The following is a 20,761-nucleotide window of genomic DNA, read 5'->3' on the forward strand; positions in this document are numbered from 1 at the left end:
AATAATACAACCAGACTGCTGCATAACAGGGCAGACGCAGAGTTGTTATTAGGAGTTATTTAGTATCAACGTGATGGAATGTCTATAGTGGAGAACCCTAGGAATCCACGTTTGACCCTGTGCTGCTTTGCATTTTTCTCAACAACTTGAAAAAAATGTAGATGGTTTATGCTTCCCTGCAAATCAGATGGTCAATATAATCTTGAGCTGCATTATGAAGAACAGAAAGGTGATAGCAATGCTATGTTCAGACCTCATTTGTGGTATTGTGTTTAGTTTTGAGTACCAGGGTTTAAGAAGGACATTGATAAGCTGGAGTGTATACAGAGGAGGGTGACCAAGTTAGTGATGAGCCTGAGTTCCATGTAATATAGTTGAAGGCACATTTAGCCTGGAGCAGAGAAGACTGATGATATGTTATCTATTGTCAGTTATTTGAAGGGCTTTCTTGCAAATGAGGGCCTAGATTTGTTCTATTGGTTCCAGAGGGGAGAACAGGGATCAATAGGTAAAAAGTTTCAAAGAGGCAAATTTAAGTCCAAACAGAGTTGTCCCAAAGTGGAATGGACTACCTAGAGAAATGGTAAATCTTTGTGAGGCTTCCAGGAGAGAGTGTATACTTCAAGGCCTCAGGGTCTTTGGAGACGGAAAAGGAGGACTTCCCTAGACATTGGAGTACTCATGAAGAGCAGGCAGGACCCTTCAGGTATCTCTTTGTGCTTCATGCTCAGGAAGAGGTAGCACTTCTCAGGCCTAATTTGCTTAAGAGAATGATTTGCTCTTCTCTACAGAGAGACAGGTAGAGTAGGTCCAGAAAGCCCCAAATCAAGAGATGGACTAAAAAAAATAGCTCTCTGGACCACGATACATTCCTTTCTATCCCATAATTGCCCCAATCACCAGAAATCTTCATTAGGGCCTTGGAAGCTGAACAAAAATATTGTCATGATATTGATGATACATCTAGGGCTCTCAGGGACCATTGGTGTATTACAGTGCTCCCTACTTTTGTCAGTCTTACGACTTTGAGTGATTCTGTCTTGATTTTGCCCTTTTCAAAATTGCTTTCTACTTCAGATTCTTATAACTCAGAGATCTGATGTTCTATCCAGCTGCCATGATTCTTAATGAAAGCAATCACTTCCACTCCAAGGCCATGTATTTAATCGCATGGCTCATAATACTGGGAAGGACAATAATGTATCACTGAGCTTCCCATCTCCTAAGGTTTCTTTTGAAAGAATTGAACGGAACAGATGGCACTTTAGGAATCACCATGTGTAGGGACCTTACAAGGGTATGACTTGTATATTATTGTCTGGTGTGTTTTGGTCTTTGGTACTGAGAAGAATAAATAATCAACATGTGTTCAAAAGAAATGTTGCTTGTACCAATCAACTTGAATCACTAGAACTTGGTTTACTGGTCTAGACATTTCAATTTAACATAAAATTTCCAGAATCTGAAAATATTTGGTTAACATTCTTTAGACCTAATCAAACTGGATAATTTAATATACACATAAGCTTTTTTTTGGTTTTTTGAGTTGGGTATAATTCAGGCCAGTTTCCAGATAGTTTAGACTTGATGTTGGAACAAAATGAGAGATTCCTTGGTCATTTCATAGCTAACAAAAAAGGATTTACTTAACCGTAGCGAGAGAAGAATATTCAACAAGAATAGGCATTGGAAACCTCTTCAGTTGATTTAACTAAACAAAGTTCCTATTGCAGTTTATACCTTCTACCTCCTTATGGCAGTCTGGAACTCGGGCAATGAGTTCCCTTAATCCCTTGAGCCGAGCTAGTGTTGAGGAATGTTTTAATACCTTTAAGGAAAAACTAGCTTAAACTACACAGGGGTTAGGGTTTGGATATTTCTCCTGCCACACTTGAGATGTGTCCTCTAATCACTCCTGATGAGTGATTTCTGTTGCTATGTGGCTGCAGGGCACTGTAAGTGGTGCCAGTTGGCAAGGGCATGGGATGAAGGAAAGCAGATACCAGCCAGTAGGAAACTGTATGAGCAATACCTTTCAAATATTTATACTCCTATCTCTGACTACTTTGGGCTAGGATCCCAGTTTGATTTCTTGGTTTCTTGTTTTTGTAAACACTCATATCATTCCCAAGGCTGAACTTTGGTAATAATACTGCCATAAACCCCAACACAACTCTACCATGCAACCTATGCTAATTAAGACCCACCACTTAAGGCTATAGACTTTTCCGTCCCCAGATAATACTTTGACTTGGACCACAGGTTGTTTTTTAAGGCCCAAATAGCTGTTATTTCATTGACATGTTGAAAATAGGGTTGAAAATAACAACCCATCTCTACTTGCTCATCTCATACAATTTTAGCTTAAATCTTCCACAAGTTCACAGGAGGGCATCTTCCCAATGTCCTGGGGGAAGATTAAAGATAAGGTCTTACTTTCTCTTGAGGCTCTGATGTGATCAGTTGGGGCACAAGAGCTATCTACTATTTAACCTTTGCTCTCACCACATGACTACATTTCCTTTTCAAGGAAATATTTTACTTCATTTCATTATAGTGCCTTATTTGCTGTGTGTTGCAGACTGATGACACCCATTATGTGCCTCCTCAATGCTCTCTGAGTGTTACACATTTCTAATTCATTGGAAGCTGTAGTGTTCTGTGATTTACGGTTATATGGAAATAATGGGAGTATACTGGAATTTTAAATGACATTCTTTTGTCCATTTTGAAGAATTTGGGGATAATTAAGGGATCTTTACAACTTTTGGAAGGGATTAACTTTATTCCCCTCTTCTCATTTAATTCTGGACCAAACACTCCATTTGTATTGTCCATGCAACATGGCAAAGTGGTTAGAAAGATATCCTGGGAGGAAGCCCAGGTTTCAAATCCTGCCTCTAACATATGGTGTCTATGAGACAATGAGCAAGTCACTTAACCTCTCACTGCTGTAAGCAACTCTACAAGACCCTGAGTTGCAGAGAAAGAGCAGAGCTGCTTAAGGAGAGGAAGGCTGCTCTCTTGGGAGCTGCCAGTGAAATTGTAGGTCCAGTACAAATTCATAGTACCTTTCCTAAGCACTGATTCAGTACATCTGGGACCATGATGTTAAAAGTTCAAGTGTACTTATTGGTGAAAAAAAATTCTTGTAGAAATGTACAGCTTTTCCATTTTTCTTCTGTCTATTGTTTTATTTCTATTTTCATGCTTAAATGTCTTCCAGAGATTACTTTTCTTATCTGGGTCTCTTGTTAAACTTTTTGAAAACTGCTTTTATTTTCTTCATTGTTGTACAGTCATATCTGACTCTTCATGATCCCATGGACTTGTGTATAGAATTTTCTTGGCAAAGATACCGGAGTAGTATGCTATTTTCTTCTCCAGTGTACCCCCATTTTAGAGATAAGGAACTGAGGTAAAAAAGAGGTTAAGTAACTTGCGCAGGATCAGGTATCTTGTAAGTGTCTGAGGCCATATTTGAACTCAGATCTTCCAGATGTCAGCCTGAGTACTATGTCCACTGCACCACCTAGCTGCCCCAGTTTTATTCTTGTGTTTCTCTTTTTGATGAGGTCATATGTAATCTTTTAACATCTATCTCTGTAAGATTTTATGAGTTTTTTTATCCTAAAGTAGTACTGTTCTTAAAGACAGTGTCTTTTAATTTGAGAAGTCAAGTGTTTGTTGACAAAGACCCACTTTTAAGTCTCTTTTGGCCTTTTTATAATTTACTTACAATGGATAAACTTTTATATTAAGCTTGTACTTATAGTATTTTGTTCTGCTTCCCTTTCCACATATCCTTCACTTCACAGCTGCTGGTGCCTTCCCCAAAAAAGTGAGTTTCTATCTATTTTGCACTTTCTAGACTTCTCCACTTCTTTAATAGCTGCTTTGTCTCTACCTGATTATTCCTCATGGCACCCCTCTCCTGCTTTCTGGTTCCCCTGAATATGTTGTTTTCTTCCATTAGAATATAAGCTTCTTGAGGTTAGAGACTGTTATAGCTGCTTGCATTTATAGCCACAGTGCTTAACACAATGCTCGGAAAATAAAGAGTACCTATCTATCTGTCTGTCTGTCTGTCTGTCTCTGTCTGTCTGTCTGTCTATCTATCTACATGTGTTTATGTTGTCTTCCCTATTACAGTGCAAGCTCCTTCAGGGCAAGGACTGCTATGAGTTTTCCTTTGTCTCCTTAGTGTCCAGGACAATGTTTGGTGTATGCTAGGTAATTAATAAACGTTTGCTCATTGACTCATTCACAATCAATAACTTGTTTAAACAGTTCAAGATAGAATTGTTTTAATAATATGCCATATATTTTTTTCTAATTTTTATCCTTCTGAATTTTTACTAGTTTTGCTCTTTCTTTTAAAAAGTTGATGATCTAATTATACATAAGCAGCTGCTTTATTAATAAGAAATGACTTGTTCATTGTCTATTAAGGTATAGTTAATTATGTTTTTATTATATTGTTTGCTGTTTAAGTTGCAGCTTCAGTTTTTTTGGGGGAGAAGATATTCATTATACACATGTGAGACTATTCCCCAGTCTGCCTCTCATTTCCTATTCCTGGTTGTTTTTAGGAAGATTAAATGAGATAGTGGATATAAACTTTTTCTTTGTAACCATAGTGATTCATAAGTATTCACAGCCTAGTTTCTTCTAAACATCAGTAAACTTGGTAAATTTACAAAAGAATTGATTAGTAAAATTATGTTTTTATAGAACAGTTAAATATCTACATATGTCTATGCAGTATTCATTATATGTCATATATGTGTATATATATATATACATACACATACATATATTAGCTCTATGCCTTCTCCATCCAACTGTATATCAGAATTTGAACAATAAATATTCTTTATTCCCTTTGTTTTTTCTTTTATTTCTCTAGTTAGAGTGAAAAGATTATTAAATAATCTCATTTACTTGCTAGATTTTCCCTTTCCTCAGTTTCCTCAAGTGGTTCAAGTTCTGCATTATCTCAGGTCTTCTCTTTTGACTTCTCGAGTCATCTCACAATTCACTCTACAAATTTAACCTCTGACCTTCACAATTCCAAAACTGTCTAACTCTTTCTCCTCCTCCTTTCCATGCCAAAGAAGAAGTTATTGGCTCGCTATCATTCCTTGTCACATATTTTTTTGTATGAAAACCCTTTTGTCTTTTCTTCCACAAGAATTTTTATCAGAAATATGCTCTGCCTATATTTTCCATGAGTAGCTCTTTCTATTGCTTTTTGGATGAACCATGGTTTGGATTCTTCAAGTATTGCAGTACTTCAGGATTTAAAACTATCTAGCTTCTTTGAAGAAATAATGACATTAAAGAGATGGAATTTCAATGTTAGAGACTACTTTGGAACTTTTGGGAGCATTGTACAACTTCCCAAATGCAATTCAGTCTGTTTTTATCCTGGTTGATCAATTCTAGGAATAGTTCATTTATCTCTGTGCCTTCTCACTTAGTTGTTCCCCAAATCTTGAATGCTTTTCCTTCTCACCTATGCCTACTAGATTCCATGGTTTCCTTCCAGACTCAGCTCAAATTTAATCTTCTGCAGGGGTCCTTTCCCACGTTTTTCATCCCTTAAAACTCCCCAGGAGTCCTTTATACCTGTTATCTCCTTGTATTTAGTTATTAGTTTTGCACAATCCTAGTCATCGTCATGCCTAGTCAAGGCAACTAGCATTTATTACGCATCTGCTATGGGCCAGATGCTGTGTTAAATGCTGAGGATACAAAGAAAGGCAAAAAATAATCCTTGTTCTCAAGAAGTTTACAGTTTAATGGGGGGAGACAATATCAAAAAGCTATGCACAAACAAGATATATACAGGAAACATTGGGGGTAGTCTCAGAGGGAAGGCACTAAGATTAAGGAGGACCAGGAAAGGCTTCTGGGGCAAGGTAGGACGTAAGCTGATATTTGAAGGAATTCTGGGAAAGCAGGAAGCAGAGATGAGGAAGAAGTATTCCAGGAATTGGGTGTAGCCAGCGAACGCTCTCAGTGTTGGGAGATGTAGCACAGTGTTCGAGGAAGGACAAGAAGGCCACAGGATAGAAGGGTAGATGGAGGGCATAAGGTGTAAGAACACTGGATAAGTGCAATGGAAATTCTCTTACGTCAGAATCTATTTTGTTTATTTCCTTGTATCTGACATACTTAATAGAGTGCCTTACATATTGAATTAAAATAGTTAAATTACATTGAATTAAATTATTAAATAGGGGAGCTGAGAAGAGAAGCAGTGGGGTACTGAGAGACAAAGAATATGAGACAGTAAAATTTGTTAGAGAATATTTGTGAACACTTGAATAGATTTTATCTGATTTGATACAACAAGAGCCAGTGGAGTAGGACCCTAAAATTAAAATGAGGTATTGAATCATAAATCCTACTGAATAAGTGAGTCACTGACAAGTCTGGAAATAAGAGCTGCAGAAGGATCCCCTACATATCAGCTAATATATGAAAATATATGTATGTATGATTTGCTATATCAGGAAATGTAACCTTATTTTCCCCATTCACCCAATTTGTCTTAAATACTTTTACATAATGCACTGTCCTCTAAGAATTTAAGTACAGCTTTATATGACATCCTGTAGAATCAACCAGACATTTTCTGACACAAGAAATTAAGGTTTAGAGTTTACCCAATTATCTGATCTATATAACACTGTCTGCTTATTTGCTCATATGCCTTTTTCTTCATTCTCCTTCTACTTTGAGAAATTTATTACATTGTAAATCTCTACCAATTATTTAATGAGACTATTGGAAACAGTATATTTCTTGAAGGCAATCAGGGTTAGATGACTCATCCAGGGGCATACAGCTGGTATGAGTCTGAGGCTGAATTTAAACTGACATCCTCCTGACTCCAGGGCCAGTGCATTATCCACTGTGTCACTTCCCTGCCCCAAATAGTACATTTTGAAACAGCTATAGCCAAGCGACCTTATGTGGACTTATTCCCCCTTTAAAATGAACATTGATAAGGATTATAGCTTACTACTTAAATTGTCCCAAAGAACGTCTATATAAACACAATAGCATTATGAAGTCAATCCCTACCCCCGCCCCAGCAAAGCACTTACCTTGAAGAGTAGTGAGGTTCAAAAAACGTTAGTTGTAAAGCTGTTACCACAGTGTATGGGACATAGTAGGTACTATTTACATTTTTTCCCCTTCTACCCCTTCCCTATTGCAATAATCCAAACGTGAGGTAATGGAGGCCTACACTTTGGTGGTGGCAATGTCAGAGGAGAGAAGGGGGCATGCATGAACTAGAGATGTTAACAGTGTGAAATTGACAAAATTGGGCAACAGATTGGGTATGCAAGGTGAGAAAGAGTGAAGACTTAAAGAAGATACCTGGGTTGGGAGCCTACATGACTAGAATAATGGTGGTACCCTCAACAGAAGTGTTGGGAAGGGGAATAATGAGTTTAGTTTTGGACATGTAGAGTTTAAGAAGTCTATAGCACATTCAGTTTGAGATGTCTAATAGGCAGTTAGAGGTATGAGGCAGGAGATTAGCTGAGGAGATTATAGGGTTGAATAAGCAGAGAACTGAACATCCTCCTCATAGAGATGACAATTTGAATCCATGAAAGCTGATGAAATAACCAAGTGAAATGGTGTAGTGTGAGAAGAACCCAGGATAGAGCCCTGGTAGACACATAGCCTTGGTGAGAATAACTTGGATAATGATCCAACAAAGGAGATTGAGAAGGAACTGTCAGACAGGTAGGAGAACCAGTATATAATAATGTCACAAAATCCTAGAGAGAAGAGGATATCAAGGAAAAGAGGGTGATTGACCACAGCAAAGACTACAGAGAGGTAAAGAAGGATGAGGACTAGAAAAAGGCCATTACATTTGACACTTAAGACATCATTGGTAGCTTTGTAGAGAGCAGTTTTAGTAGAATGAGGTCAGAGGTCAGACTGTAGAGAGTTAAAAAGAGAGTAAAAGGAAAGGAAGCAGTGGCACAGATTATAGACAGTTTTCAGTCACAAAAGGGACTGGAGACTCATGGATCTAGTTTGGGATCTAGGTTGAGCGGAGGGGGAAGATAGGGATGAGTTTGTTGGGAAGACAAACCTCCAGGAGTCAAGGAGATATTGAGGATAAGTGAGAAGGTAGGGATGATGGAGGGGGCAATATACTGGAGAAAATAGGATAGAATGAGGTCACTTATGTAGAGGGATTTACCTTGGTAAGGATAAGAGCTACCTATTCACGTGAGAGAAAGGTGAAGGAAAAGAAGGCATCTGGGTAGTGTGAGATAAGTAGGAGGGAAGAAAGGAAAAGGGAGATATATTTATTGAACATCTACTATGTGCCAGGCACTGTGCTAAGTGCTTTACAGATATTATCTTGTCTTATACTCCCTTCATTCTATGAGGCAGGTGCTATTATTATCCCCATTTTACAGTTGAGGAGATTGAAGTAGACAGAGGTTAAGTGATTTGTTTAAGAATATATAGTTAGTAAGCCTGTGAGGCTAGATTTGATTGACTCCACACTCAGCACTCTTTCTACTGAACACCCTAGCTAATCGTCACAGAAAATAGGTAACTTTGTGAATGAGTTCATTTTTTTCAGTTCAGTAAAGTTCTCAGTTGAGAAGGTAGGATTAAGGGGAGCCACAGAAGATTTGAGAAGAGCTGAAGTTTTGGAAGAGTAGCTGTGGTAAGTAGGGATAGGAAGGCATAAAAAAGATTGACTTTTAATAGTGAGGCTCCAGTTTAGGTTATGTTAGCATAAATTTATAGGAGAATCAGTTGGCACAATTTTGTAATTTTTCTCCAGTTTTATTGGGAAGCATGTGAGTAAAGACAGTGGAAGGTGGGGGATATTTTAAAGAGGCAAGGGACTAAAAAAGGAGAGTTAAGAGTTTAACATCAAGTTATGGTCAAGATCTAGACTGGGGGATGTGGTAGCTAGTGCGAGAATATTGAAGAAGTCAAACAAAATGGGGTTGATCTTTGCTCTCTCCTCATATGTCCAAATCAAATTGGAATGCTCAGTCATTTGGGCAAATTTTCAAATTCCTGAAAAGTGTTAGCAAAATGTTTTTGCTCTATCACTTATCAACAATCAACATTTAAATTTGCTTAGTAGAATATGTGTTCAGACTTTGAATTTACTAAATCCTTTCTCAAGGGAACACTTTTACTTGCTTTTCTTACTAGAATTACCATTCTATATTTATTCAATTTCAAGAGTCCTTTGCATCAGATACATGAGTAAATATAATTGCTACTTGAGTTAGTTATCTATTGCCACACACAATTCACAACTCACCCCATATTTTTAAACTGCTTGCTAGACTAATGTATTTCAAGGTGGCATTAAGTGAAGTTTAGAGAACATTGCCGCTTGTAAATGTTCTTCCTATACATTTTCACAAATCATCCTTTCTCTTAAAGTCCTATTTTGATGCCACATTGTTGCATTGTTCGTTATCAAATGATATACCAGGGAAGCACCAGATGTTTCAGATCTTGTCAGGCATGTGGGTTCAGATGTAGACTGTATGTTTGTCATCCAAAGACCAGACTAAATTGGAGGCGGCTTGCTAATAGGCTGTGGAGTGATGAATTGTTTGACCACAGCAATGATGAAACCATCTTCTCAGTTGTAAAGAGGATATAAATAGTTTCAGTGGGTCCGTTGAAGAATTATGCCAATGAAATTACAGATGTGTGAAGTATCAGAATACATGAAAAGTACTTTGCGAGGCCCTAAAGAAGATATGATCCCTGCCCTATCATACAGCTTGTATTCTCACTGTATGTGGAAGCAAACTCTGATGACACATTAGGGATCTTGGAGGAATACTTTTGTAGCAGTTAGAGGTTTGTACATAATTTTCTATCATGCCTTTTCAAAATCTCAGATATTATATATATATATATATACATATAGATGAATTTACAAATAAATTCCTGAAAACATACATGAAAAACTAATTCTCATATTACGTAGAATTTTATAATAATAGGAAAAGAAAGCAGTTCTCCAATCTCTTTCTATGATACCTTGACAAGTAGATCAGGGAGAGTTAAAGCAGAAAAATAAAACTGCAGACCAACATACCTTAATCACATTGATGCAAAAATTTTAAATAAAATATAAATAAGCAAGCTATAAAATATATCAGACAGATTTTATACATTGACTAGGTTCAATTTATACCAAGCATGTAGAGTTAGTTTAGCAGAAGGAAGACTAAAAATATAATAAGTCAAGTTCATAATATGAAAAATAAAAACAATATGGGGGACCCTTTTAACAAAATCTATTTTCTTAGACTTTCTAAGAGGATAGGAATACAAGATATTTTGCTGACATAGTAAATGACATCTAATTGCAAGAGCAGACATTTAACATTTAATGGGGAAAATTTGGAGAATTTTACAATATGATGAGGGGTAAAGTAAGGATGCTCTTTATCACACTACTATTTAACACAGTGCTGGAAATGCTAGCTATAGGAATAAGACAAGAAAGAAAAATCAAAGGAATAATGATAGACAAAGAGGAAAAATATTGTTTTTTATTATATGATGATTTACTTAGGAAAACCTAGAATGGGTTAAAATTAGTTGAAATAATAAGTAAATTCAGACAAGCTGAAGCATGTAAGTGTAAATATCTCATTAATATTTTGTATATCATCAATAAAATCCAACATCATGAGCTAGAAATAAAAATTCAATTCAAAATACTCCACAAGTTTCAAAATATTTGAGTATGAGCTTACCAAAATTCACCCAGGATCTATATGGTTCCAACTCTAAACCACCATCTGCAGAAATAAAGGCAGACTTAAATAATTGGAGACATAAAAATTGCTCATGGATAAGTCAAACCAATATAGTAAAAATTACAATTTAACCTAAATTAATTTACTTATTCTCTTTTGTGACAATCAAAATGAGTATTTTATAGAGCTAGAAAAACAAAAGTTTGTAGAGCTAGAAAAGTAAAAGCAAAGTTCATTTGGAGGAATAAAAAGCCAAGAATGGGAGAAAAAGTGGAGAGGGAGGAAATCTATCAGTACCAAATACTGGATCGTACAATTTTGATTTTATAAATTTAAAAAGATTTTACACAAGCAAATCCATTATAGTTGAAATTTGAGGGGCAACAGATGAATGGATTTCTATGATACTTAGGGAATGAGCCTGAAGCTTAAGAGCCAGATTCACAGGAAGTCAAATGTTTCTATTGCTTCGGTGCCCCATTAGACAATTAATTGATTGACTTCTGAGAGCAACGAACCAAAGGAATGTCATAACATGAATCTGATATTTTCTTTCTAAAAAATAGATTTCCTTCTTGGCAAAAACAACATAAAATACAAACCTTCATTTGGAATTTGTATAAACTCAAACCTAAGACCATGTCATTCATTGCTTATGGATAATCCTAATTTCTTTTTTATTCGACCCTAAGTGAACCTAACCTTAGTATTCTCAAATACAAATAAACGTAAATGTGTTATAGTTAACTTAATAATGGGATTTTTACAAGATTAAATGTGAATGGTTATTTCCAGGTTTTCTCCCCTTTGCAATGGCGTGCTATGAAAACACTTTGATTTTAGTTTAAAGCATCAAAATGAGCAGTTTCTTTGGTAGAGTGAAAAAAAGTCATCAGTTACTTTTAAAATTTGAATCAAATGGTCAGTTCATTGAAAGTGATAAATTTGATAGGCCTTTATAGAATTCCTTGAGTACATGATTATGGGGAATGGAAGGTTTCCTATAAAGAAGAGACTAGTGTAGTTAAATGGAAGATACAAACTGAACTTATCCCTTTAAAGTGGTTCCATGAGGCAAGCAATATTATTATCATTGTTACTGTATTATAAATGAGGGTTAAAAAGATTGTTATTTTTTGTTCATAGTTATAGAATAAAAGGAGGAGTCAGGACTTGAATCCATGTTTCCTGATTCCAAATCCAGCATTCTTTTTTCTACATCCCAAATGCCTCTCTTAAAGCATTTTGTCAGGCTAACATCAATAATGTGTTCTGAAATAGTATTTATAAATGGAGGTCATCAGGAAGGAATGGAAATGAATTCACAGTTGAACTTGCAATTTTCATGCTTTCCCTTTTGTTTAATAGCTTGTTAACAACATTAGCATCCCACAGCTATCTAGAGACTCATACTGCTCTTGCTGCTGAGACTTATCCAAGAACTATGCCTGTTCTCAAGGTGAACCCTTATCCCACTAAGATTCTCTTGGCCTACACCTAGATAAATTCTTTCTCTCCTCAGTTCAGCTGAGAAAAAATTGAGAAATTTTCTAGGTACGTAAGGGACAATCAATAAAACTAAACAGAAATATAGAATTGATAGATTAATCAAATATGAAATGCTTGTGTCATAGGAACTACAGTTTAACCATTAATTGTTTTTATTGGCATGGCTTTAAGGATACTGCTTCTATCCATTTCATGAATCTTTTGTCAATTTTTTTACTCTTGAGTAAATACTAACTTCTCTTGTTGGAGACTCATTCCTAGGTTTAGACTCATTCCAAGTTACATGACCTCCAGACTTTTATTCTTTTTTTACTTCAATTATTTTAACTCTTTTTTCAAAGGCATAATCTCTACTGTCTTCCACTAAGTTTTTATTTCCTAATTGAATAATCTCTCTAATTTCTCAGCTCATTTGTAGAACTGATGTGAAGACCATGTCATGCATGAGCTTAGCTGATGACCAGCCTCAGGAAGCTCTCTTCAAGTTGTAGTAGGATAAATTATTCCCATTTCTAGATAAAAGGGACTTAAGTATATTTAGATTTTAAATATAAATATAAAACAATTCAATATTGATAGTAATATTACAAAATTCAGCTACCTTTGTAAATTCTTCATTAAAGACATAGTTCTTCAATTCAGTACAATTAAAGGTGAAAGGTATATTATTCATAATAATAGTTAAAATTTTAGTAGCATATGGAAGTTTGCAAGATAGTTCACATATATCTACTCATTTTATCCTCACAAGAACATAAGAGGAAGGTGCTAGTATTGCATCTATATTATAAGTGATGAAATAGGAATAGACAGGGGTTATGACTTGCCAAGCAGAGCTAGTAAGTGTCTGAGAAGGTTGCAAATGCAGGTCTTCTTGATTCCTACTACAGTATTCTATTTACTACCCTATCTATTTGCCTATTCATCCCACTATTTTTATAGAAAGGGCCATCGATTACTAGAGTTGGAAAGATTATGAGATCCCAGATTTAGAGCTGGATAGGGTCTTGGAAATAATTTAGTAAAATCCCTATTTTCAGATGAGAAACTGAGACCCCAAAAGGGTAATTTGCCTGGGGTCACAAATAACAGGATTTCAATCTAAGTTTTCTGACTCCTAGGGGACAGAGTGGATAGAGCACTGGGGTGAGAATCAGGAAGACTCATCTTCCCCAGTTTAGATCTGATCTCAGACTAGCTGTGTGATCCTGGATGAGTCACTTGCTTTTCTCTTTTTTCCTCAGTTCCTCATCTGTAAAATGAGCTGGAAAAGGAAATGGCAAAAACAAAACAAAACACTCCAGGATCATTGCCAAGAAAACCCCAAATAGGGTCACAAAAATTTGGAAATGAATGAAATAGCTCAAAAGCAACAAAACCTCTGACTCCAGATTCCTCATGTTGTCTACTATACCTGAAATAAATGAATGCAGTTCCCACAATTTATAGATAAGCAAACTGATGCTCAGAGAGATGATAGTACTTCTTAAAATTTCAGATAACATATTATAAAAGGGAAAAGGATACCCTCCAGTAGAAATTTTCTATTACTTACTAATAATAGTATTTTCTTCTATTTTCTCCTCTTTCATAATAATATACTATCAAAAGTATTTACTACTATTGTTTCAATTATTTTGAGAGTATAAACTTGTAGCAATAGGATTCTAGGAAAGATATCATCCTTTGGAGCACCCAGTGACTGAGTCAACAGAAATAACCTGAAGGCTTCCTGAGGCTGATCACCAGCTGAGCTCAGGACCTGGTCTTCACATCAGTTCTGCAAATGAGGTAAAAATTAGAAGTATTCTTCAACTATGAAACAGAAGTGCAGTGGAAGACAGTGGAGATTATGGCCTTGAAAAAAACAGCTGAAATAATAAAAGAATATAAATTTGGAGGTCATATAACCTACTGGAGAAAACATTTTAAAAAGTGAAATTTTTTACTCTTGGTTTAATGATGATTAACATCCTAATGAATAATCTACATTAATTAAGCTATTGTCAGAGAAATGCTTTATTTCCCTCAGAAAAAGTTACAATAATAGGCCATCAATTCCAACATCCCATTTTGCTTGTTAAGAACAGGGGAAAATACTGCTCCGTTACTGTAGTTGCGTCTGCGCTGTCTTGTTCTGTTTTGCAGCTGGCAGTAGTGGGAGACGAGAAAGAGCTGTCCAGGATTTCAGCAGCCTAGCAGACATTCAGAGTCGGAGCTGGCCAGTTTCCCGTTTTGAGTTTCGAGTTTTTAGTTTTACAACTGCAGCTGTATTTTACCAGCAAGTCTCCCTAAAGGATAGCTAAAACAGGAAGTTATTAAGGGTAAGCTACTTATTAAATATGAAAGAAAACTGGAGAAACAGAACTACGATATTACTATTAACTCAGGAAGATGCAAAATGAACAATAAATGCAGCAGATTTTGCAGTGAATTTCAGCTCTAAAATTGTAAGTGGATTTTATTTCTTCATAAAAAAGGCGAGATTTGAGTGATTTAGGATTCCCTTCTTCTCTCTACCCCGCCCCTCCCTTTATTTTATTTGAGATAGTTTACTTGTTACAGTAATATACCACCAGGTAGGGGAATGATCAAGTGAACCAGATTTCAATAAGCAATGTGTAATGATACCCTTTCTCCTCTCCAAACAGTCCTCTATGGGTATACACACACACACACACACACACACACACACACACACACACACACACACACAATTTTCTTAGCTAAAAGAGCTTAATATAATTTTGTAGACCAGAAAGCTGGAACCTAGAGGTCCTAATTTGTGCTTTGATGATCATTTTACAGCCTTAAAGAAGTCAGAAGAGACGGGACCTGCTCTTCAGCTACCTGTAACCCAGTGTCGAACCAGCTGCAGGAAATGGCGGTGTCGCTTCCAGAGCAACTTTGAAAAGCCACAGGTGAAGAGGATTTCTTCCTTCTGGCTCCGAACTGCTTCTGAGGTCGTGCTCTCTACTGACAACAATACCAGTGTAGAGGCGACTCTGTAAAGTAGGCTAGAGCCGAAGAAGAGACTGCGAGTGGCAGAAGGGAGTGAGCGTGGCAAGGCTAGAGCTGGCGCGAATCTCTCTCACCCCCTAATAGGTTACCTCTATTACTTCAACTTTTCCCCACACTTCAACCGCCGACGAGTGTATGCAGACTTTCTGGAACCCAGTGATCCTTTGCTTTAGGAGGATGTACAACCTATCTTACAGTCCCGGACGGGAGAACTCGTCCTGCCTCAATCCAGAGCAGGGCTGCTCTCAGGATCTGGCAGAAGAAGATGCGGGAGTGCCCGGGGGTCACAATGCGTCCAGCCCTGAGCTGCTCCTGCAGCCCCTGCACATAGCTGTACCGGTTATCTACTCTGTGATTTGCGCAGTGGGGTTGACTGGCAACACAGCAGTGCTCTATGTCCTGCTCCGGGCGCCCAAGATGAAGACAGTCACCAACTTGTTCATCCTAAACCTAGCCATTGCAGATGAACTCTTTACGCTGGTGCTGCCTGTCAATATTGCTGACTATCTTCTACTGCAGTGGCCCTTCGGAGAGCTGATGTGTAAACTCATCATCTCCATAGATCAGTACAACACCTTCTCCAGCCTATACTTCCTCACAGTTATGAGCATCGACCGCTACCTGGTGGTGTTGGCCACTGTTGAGTCCCGCAAGATGGCCTACCGCACCTACCGCGCGGCCAAGGTAGTCAGTTTGGCAGTCTGGTTCCTGGTCACCCTTATTGTCCTGCCCTTCACGATCTTCGCCCAGCTTTACGAGGAGGAGGGTCGTCTCCAGTGCGTCCTGGTGTTTCCCCAGCCAGAGAGCTTTTGGTGGAAAGCAAGCCGCATTTACACACTCATCCTGGGCTTCGCCATCCCTGTGTCTACCATCTGCATCCTCTACACCATCATGCTGTGTCGGTTGCGGGCCATGAAGCTGGACAACCATGCCAAAGTCCTGGATCGGGCCAAGAAGCGGGTGACTCTCCTGGTGCTGGTCATACTGGCTGTGTGTCTCTTCTGCTGGACTCCTTACCACCTTAGCACGGTGGTCGCCCTCACCACAGATATTCCGCAAACGCCAGTCATCATCGGAGTCTCCTACTTCATCACCAGCCTGAGCTATGCTAATAGCTGCCTCAACCCTTTCCTCTATGCTTTTCTGGATGACAACTTTCGGAGGAGCTTCCGTAAGCTGGTGGAATGTCGGGCCTCTCCCTAAAGTCTGGGATTCCTCTGGGAATCTTCTCTTTCATTTTCCTCCCATGTAGTCTGTTCTCCAACTTGGTCCTCTAATCCCTGGTCTCTTAGAGGGGGAACTGACGGTTTGAATTATTATGGCCTTCCTAGTGGGAAAATAGGGTAGCTTAGTCAAAGCCTTTCTCTCAAGCTTTTTTTTTTTCAGGGAAAACATTTTCCTTTTTCCTTGCACTTTTTTTTGATGGGGGAAGGGAGCTAAGAGGTTTTTCTGGGTCTTTGTCCACACCTTTCCTTTTATGTCAAACTGAAGTCAAACAAAACTGAACTTTGGGGAAAGATTTGGACCTTGTAAAGAAAAATAAAGGAAAATAGCTAAATTATGCCCCCTCCCCCCTCCAGTCCCCCCTCTTCTGTGCTCTGTGCTCTGTTTTACTCAGATGCTTCCGGTTAAGTGTAGTTTTCCTTGAGCCTAATCTGAGGTGAAGCATGCCAGCTATCCTTGTCGCTGGCCTATTTTCATCTTTCTCCGTTTTTCTTCTCACTCTGTTTTGGGATCAGAGTGGGGACAAGCGTTTTCTCTTGGTTACTAAATAATCTTTCTCCGTACTTAGGACGAGTGGAATACTGGGACCTCCCTGTACAACATTCCAGAGGGTCACAGTGCTCTGGCTCTGGCAGGCACTGACCATAAAAATCCCTTGGAGGCCGCTCTTGAAAGGAGGAAGTGGTTTTATGGAGTAACACAGCTTTTGGTTTCCCTTTCTGAAGCCTTCTCAAGAAATGACTACATCTTGTTTATTTGATGGGCCAGGTGGAGAAAGGGAAGGAAGGAGAAAGGAAGGTAGGGATAGACCTAGCAGTGAGCTGTTAACTCAAGTCTCTGAGAGGATTCTGGGTCTAGGGGAAGATCAATAATTTTTACAAGGCAGGTTTCATTGTCTTAGGGGGAAAATTTCTCTCTTCATTGAATCGGTTTCCTCGAGTCAACAGAGGAGGAGAAGAAAAGGGGACACACAGTGCAGGCAGATCACGTCCTGGGCCTGCCTGGGATAAACTCGGTGTAACAGAGGAGTAAAATCAATACTTTCTGAATAGAGGAAGTCCCCAGCTGCAATCTTTCTTTTCTGAATGTTTGAATCTTTCCTGATCCTTGCCCTCTCCAGAAATTACACTGAGTAACTTGACGATTTGATGTCAGAAAACAAGGTCTTAGATCTCCTGCTTTCCAGCCAGTTTATTTCTGGATTCGTAGGAGTCAAACGAGGGGAAAAAGAATTCCGAGGAAGCACATTCAGACTTATGGTTTTGGAGCCACCTGCTGTAGAAAAATTTGTCGTTGCAAGAGCACATTGACTAAATTCTACTGCCCAACTTTTGTTCAGGGAGCCTGGACGCTGGATCTAAAACGGTCTGAGTACCCAGGTGTGCAAATAATTACACCTTTCAACAAAGTATCTCTGCACTCAAGTCTTCATTTCAATTCTCTTTCTTTTGACTTGGAGTCAGCAAAGAGTCTCTTCCTGAACTTTATTTCAGAAATAGTTACTTTATTAGGAGGGAGGAGAGGGAGACACAGAGCAAAGGGAAGGGGAAGAGGATGGGGAAGGGGATGGAGAAGGGTAAGGGAGTGGAAGAGGAGAGAGAGAGAGAGAGAGAGAGAGAGAGAGAGAGAGAGAGAGAGAGAGAGAGAGAGAGAGAGAACTTAAAAGGAACACATAAATATCTTTCAAGTACCTTTGAATTTTTCCATTTTCTATATAATTAATAAAACAAAGTTTTTCCTCCCCTGCCTCCCATAATTAACTGAGATCTAATTAATTTGTTTCTTAGAGGTTCTAATATATCAAAATGAAAATTTAACAAAGAAGATAGACAACTTAGAAAATTCAGATTCAAAATATCACTGAGGCACTGGACTAGCCCAGTTCAGCAGTTTTCATTACTTGAAATCTCCTTCATGCTGTGCTATACTGACATTCTATAGCACAAAACATTAAGGGTCAAATCTAGTTAATGAAGCTTTACCAAAGCTGATTTTTTTTCAAGTACCCATCTGCATCCCTATCAAATAAAATAAAGTCAAGAGAATTTATTTGTGTCTACTCCATGCTAGGCACTGCGTTAGATTGTAGTGCAAATCAGAATGAATTGTGGCAAGAATTATTAGCAAATTATTTTAACTGGTACTGCCATAAATCATGTGTTTGATCACACAGAGGCATAGCTCCAAAACATGGCTATGTGAGTAAGGATGGAATGGAAGAACTTGGTACCTCTGATTCACCAAGACTTTTAAAATAATTCTCTGAGCTACTGAAATTGCACATAAAGGATATTGCCCTACACTGAGCCATAGAGAAGGCCAGGTGATCTCTTTTGGTGATAACCAACTCCATTATGTGCATGGATACCACTTCACATAGTGGCTAATGGGCCAAACTTAAAGTCAGGAACATCTGGGTTTGAATGTTTTTTTTTTTTTCACTTGCAAGTTGTATGACTATGTGTAAGTCATTTAATCTCTGAGCCTCAGTTTCCTCAACTGCAAAATGGGGATAGTAATATCTACATTACCTACCTCACAGGGTTGTTGTGAGGATGAAATACACTATAATGTCACATAAATGCTAGCTATAGTTGTGATATCAATCTAGCCTCATTCTATTGCCTGGAGTAATATAGCAAATAGGCATCTTTACAGAAGCAAGAATTTACTTAGACCTTGTATTTTGTTATTGCACAAGTATTAACTACCTGTAGTATTCTTACTATACTTGTCTTATCTAAACTGTTAAATGTTAATGCTATTGAGGCTTAAAGTTATATCTTTTTGTTTTAATTTGTTTATGACGGGCATGTAGTGTACGTATTTGTGGGCCCATTTCAGAAGTGCAGAAATTGTGATATTTCATCATGGAAGTACTCAACTTAAAATAAAAACCTACAACTGTGTGTCGTGAGTTTTCTGGAAAATGGGGAATCTTTTACGTATAGTACTTTGGGATTCTCTTGGACATACTTCTGACTTCCTCAGTGCCACCTCAGTAATAATGGTTTCCTCTTTAAGCACATACATTTTGCTTTCATTCATTTGTTTTAACTGTTAATGAAAATGCAGGAAGCCAAAAGCATATGGAGAGGGAGAGAGGAGAAGGCTATCAGAGAAGTTCTTTTTTAAAGGTATTTGGAGGAGTTTGGGGGAGAACTCAGGCAAGTCCCTGCCTTTACTCTGCCATCTTGGCTCTGCCTCGAAAAACTGAATTTCTAACACAACTGTTTCTGTTCTCCAATTAACTTACCCTCCCTATTCATAGTTCAAGTAATTAAAAATTACAGTATCTTGCTTATTTTTAACATCACTAGAAAATCACCTACATGTTACAATGTACCCTTTCCCCTCCACCCTAATGCACGTTATCTATTACTGGTAACCATGGATAATGGTTTACTTTGAAATTAAGGAAGAGGAAGGGCTCAGAATGCTCAATAATCATTGTCCAGTATACCATAACAGTACAATAGTAGGGTAGGAAAAAAGCAACAATTATGTATTCTAGTTCCTATTTTCTAGATAGGGAAACTAAGGCAGGGGAAAGCAGAGTTGCAAAGTGGGAAGGGACAGGTCTTAGAAGCCATCTACTCTGACCTTCTCATTTTATAGTCAAGAAGAAGACAAGCCATAGAGAGTAACTCTGCCTGTGAATTACTTTTATGAAGCAAGCTAAGTCATTCGTTGTTGTTTGGTTGGTAGTTTTGTCTGATCATACTATCCATGGGGTTTTCTTGGCAAATATACCAGTTGGCCATTTCCATCTCCAGTAAGCTAAGTCTACCCATTATTAAGCAGCAAGGGGGTGGGGAATTGGTTTTTGGTAAAATGCCTCATGTTTTTCTCTGGGTCCTGGAAGTACTACTATGCTATGGCTTTTGACAATAGGAACAAACCGCTTTTGAATTTATGCAGAGCATATAGAAAATTGTTTTGAGTTTTCAGATTAAAGCACAAAACTTATGACCTCAATAATGAGGTAAATGAACACAATCATGACTGATATCTTACTGTCAAATTACTTATATTCAGGAGTGTAGGAGGAATTTTTGGGGCAACTAAAAGTAAAGGATTCTGGCAGAAATATATTATTTATAAATATTGAATAGAAACATGGAAAAGTATGTTGAAATCACATAGTTCATTCTTTGGCAAATGAGAATACTCTCCATAGTAGTAAAAGCCATGACAGATGAGAAAGG

At 37.9% G+C, this 20,761-nt stretch overlaps 1 protein-coding gene across 1 annotated transcript; it reads left to right on the forward strand.

The window, feature by feature from the left end:
• Window positions 1-15,464: 15,464 nt before the first annotated feature.
• On the forward strand, window positions 15,465-16,572 carry NPBWR1 (neuropeptides B and W receptor 1). Its single transcript, XM_072599502.1, has one exon. The coding sequence runs from the start codon at window positions 15,465-15,467 to the stop codon at window positions 16,530-16,532; it is 1,068 nt and encodes a 355-aa protein (XP_072455603.1). The 3' UTR covers window positions 16,533-16,572.
• The last annotated feature ends 4,189 nt before the right edge of the window (window positions 16,573-20,761 follow it).

Source organism: Notamacropus eugenii, chromosome 4, assembly GCF_028372415.1.
Source record: "Notamacropus eugenii isolate mMacEug1 chromosome 4, mMacEug1.pri_v2, whole genome shotgun sequence".
In the NCBI taxonomy this organism is placed as follows: Eukaryota; Metazoa; Chordata; class Mammalia; order Diprotodontia; family Macropodidae; genus Notamacropus; species Notamacropus eugenii.

Coding starts and splice junctions, on each gene's coding strand:
- NPBWR1 (XM_072599502.1), top strand. CDS start 15,465: ATGCAGACTTTCTGGAACCCAGTGATCCTTTGCTTTAGGAGGATGTAC.